This window comes from Solea senegalensis, linkage group LG13, assembly GCF_019176455.1.
Source record: "Solea senegalensis isolate Sse05_10M linkage group LG13, IFAPA_SoseM_1, whole genome shotgun sequence".
Lineage (NCBI taxonomy): Eukaryota > Metazoa > Chordata > Actinopteri > Pleuronectiformes > Soleidae > Solea > Solea senegalensis.
Genome location: NC_058033.1, coordinates 15395546 through 15398337, shown reverse-complemented (window position 1 = coordinate 15398337; position 2792 = coordinate 15395546). Strand labels below are relative to the sequence as shown.

At 39.6% G+C, this 2792-nt stretch overlaps 1 protein-coding gene across 1 annotated transcript; it reads right to left on the bottom strand.

The window, feature by feature from the left end:
- Positions 1-445: 445 nt before the first annotated feature.
- Positions 446-1393, bottom strand: LOC122780145 (coxsackievirus and adenovirus receptor homolog). The gene has a single exon (XM_044042960.1). It carries the CDS (start codon positions 1379-1381, stop codon positions 491-493), a length of 891 nt encoding a protein of 296 aa, XP_043898895.1. The 5' UTR covers positions 1382-1393; the 3' UTR covers positions 446-490.
- Between the last annotated feature and the right edge of the window lie 1399 nt (positions 1394-2792).

Genomic DNA, 2792 nt, shown 5'->3' with positions numbered 1-2792 from the left:
TACGGCGACCGCTGGCCGCAGTCTGATGCGAAGTGGTGCGAACACACGAACACACGTTTGCTGACTTTATCCGGCACATTAGCTTCATATATAAAATCCTCTGAGGCTGGAAGTTTGTGTAAAACACTGTGCTCCACTGTGCAGCCACCAACAGCACACTTGTCCTCCGCGTTGACATAATACCACTCTTCCTCCCTCGCCTGTACTCTTGCAGGGACAAGGTGGAGCTAAGGTGGAGCTCTCCAAGTAAACTTACTGGTGGGACGGTAACATTTTCGGTGAAATGCGCTTGCTGCCGTCATAAGCGCAGGGAATTCAACATCGAGTGTTTTATCGCCTACACTAAGGGGAACCACGAAAACATGACTGAGTATTCTTTTTCCATACTTTGGCGACTGGTTGGGCCTCCAGAGTCCCAAATATAAGTATTGAAATGGTTGAAAAGTTGATTTTGCATATTATGTCCCCTTTAACATGAGCAAACTGGAATCTAGCAGATAATTACCTCTGCAAAGTCCTCGTGTGGAAGACATGTAACCGCCATAGTTTTATTTCTACGTTTTATTCTGCGGACGCAACCAATAATAACTATGATATTGAGGATAATGATACTGATGATGACATTGACGATGAAAATCACATTTGGAGTAACCACTGATGACGCCGTGGATTTAGACGGTTTTGTCTGGAGGATAACATCACAGTGCTCCACACTGAAAGGACTTCCAGCTGTGCAGCGGTAGGTTCCAGCATCCCTTGTTTTCAAGTCTTTGATATACAAGTCTCCTCGAGTCTTGTCCACAGATGAGAAGCGGGGAAACATCCCATCTCCAGAGATTTTCTTCCAGGAGAAGCCCCGGGACTCTGTGTCTTCCGGGAACCCGCAGCGCAGCGTCACATCGTTGCCGACCGTGGCATTACCAGAGACACCACATTCTGGCTTAGGTACCTCCTTTATCACTGTCAGCTGCATTGTACTGCTTTCAACTCCAGTGGATGTCTTCACCTTGCATCGGTAAGTGCCTGTGTCTGCAAGCTTAAGGTTCTGTAAGATTAATGAAGCATCACCACCTTGAGGATGCAGCATATCAAAGTGGATCCTCCCTTTGCTGCCACTAAGGTCTACTACTGAGTGTCCTTCATACCAGAGGAGGAGCTTTTCTTGACTATCCGGAGGCCTGAAGGTCCATTTGATGTCCAAAAGACCCAACTCCTCAGGAGCCAGTGTAAAATCACATCCAAGGTTGACACTAACACCTTTAACTGCATGATAGTGAGACACTGAGCTGATAACACTGAGTCCACAAGTGGACGGAAGAATGAAAGTAAGCCAAATCCACATAGTCATTTCAGGGCTCCTTCTACAAGTTCTGCTGGCCATGCTTGCACTCTAAAAATGATGGAAAAAAGGAAATGGTAAAAGCTGCTCACACTCAATATGTATATATATATACATATATATACATATATATATATATATATATATATATATGCACTTATGGTATTTAAAATTTGAAAGGGAAACAGTATATGACCTTACATTCCATTATCTGAAAATCTCTAAAATGTTTAAAATTGAATTAAATTTGAAATTTATTTTACAATCCACTAATTAACTGGTATTTACTAAGAAACTAGATGGTAACAAATGTAGTTAATTCGAATGTTCCAAAATAACTATGTAAATACTAAGTTATAACCTAGTAAGTAAAAACTGGACGGTAATACAATCTATTTATTAAGAAAGTACCCATACAGAAAGCATAGTAAGTACCACTTTATTATTTAGTAAGTACATGAAAAACTGCCAAGAAACTAGATGTAATACAATCTATTAAGAAAGTACCCATACGGAACGGATGTAAGTACTAAGTTATAACATACTACATGGAAACATACTAGAAAAGTAGATGGTATTTCAATATACATATTAACAAAGTACCAGAAAGAAAGATTAAAGTACAAAGTTATTACCAAGTGAGTACATGGAAACGTACAAGGAAATTAGATGGTAATACAATAAACATATTATTGTAAGTATCATGGTAAAGGACAGTTAGTACAGTACGTTAGCAAAGTATAAACAAATTGGCCGAGTTATCTGTCAATGTGTTCAGGTCCAGATCATATAGACTGGATAAAGAGGATACTGACTTGGCATTGACACTTGTAATGTTAAAAAAACCAAAAACATCATTACTTTCTTACTGTGTGGATGTCAGCAAAATCCTTGAAAACTGGAACAAGTGCACTTTTTGCAGAAAAAGCAATCGGCAGTGTTGAGTATACTCATAGGGTGCCTTTGATCTGCCTTCAGATCAAAGGAAAATTGTTCCCACCACAGTTGCCATGGCAACCCATGCACAGATCACAGCCAAACGAGGGTTTCCAAAGTGAAAAAGGCTGCAGAAAACATTTAGATCATTTAAAACTTTTAGTGTGAGGAAGTAGCTGAAGCCCAAAGTAACTCATGGAATAACTGAGCATAATGAAGAAAACATTAGTTAGGAGTGCTGATTTCCCCCCAAAAAAACAATGATTAAAAACCTCTGACGTCTTATACCTGGTGGATATCGCAGAAAAGTCTGTGGTTTATAATGAGGATTATCAGCCCACACCACCTCTCTCACAGCTCTAATGAGTATGTGGATTCCACTGAACATTGTGAGGAGTCCACTATGTGCCATTTTCAAAGATCTTAATTTTTTTAAATTATTATTCTTAAATAACAATGTAATAATACTGAGACTGCAGCAGCACTCGATAGCTAATCGATTGGGAAAGATGGAGAA

What these genes read in the sequence shown, in the direction of transcription:
- LOC122780145 (XM_044042960.1), bottom strand. Translation starts at nt 1,381, where the DNA reads ATGGCCAGCAGAACTTGTAGAAGGAGCCCTGAAATGACTATGTGGATT.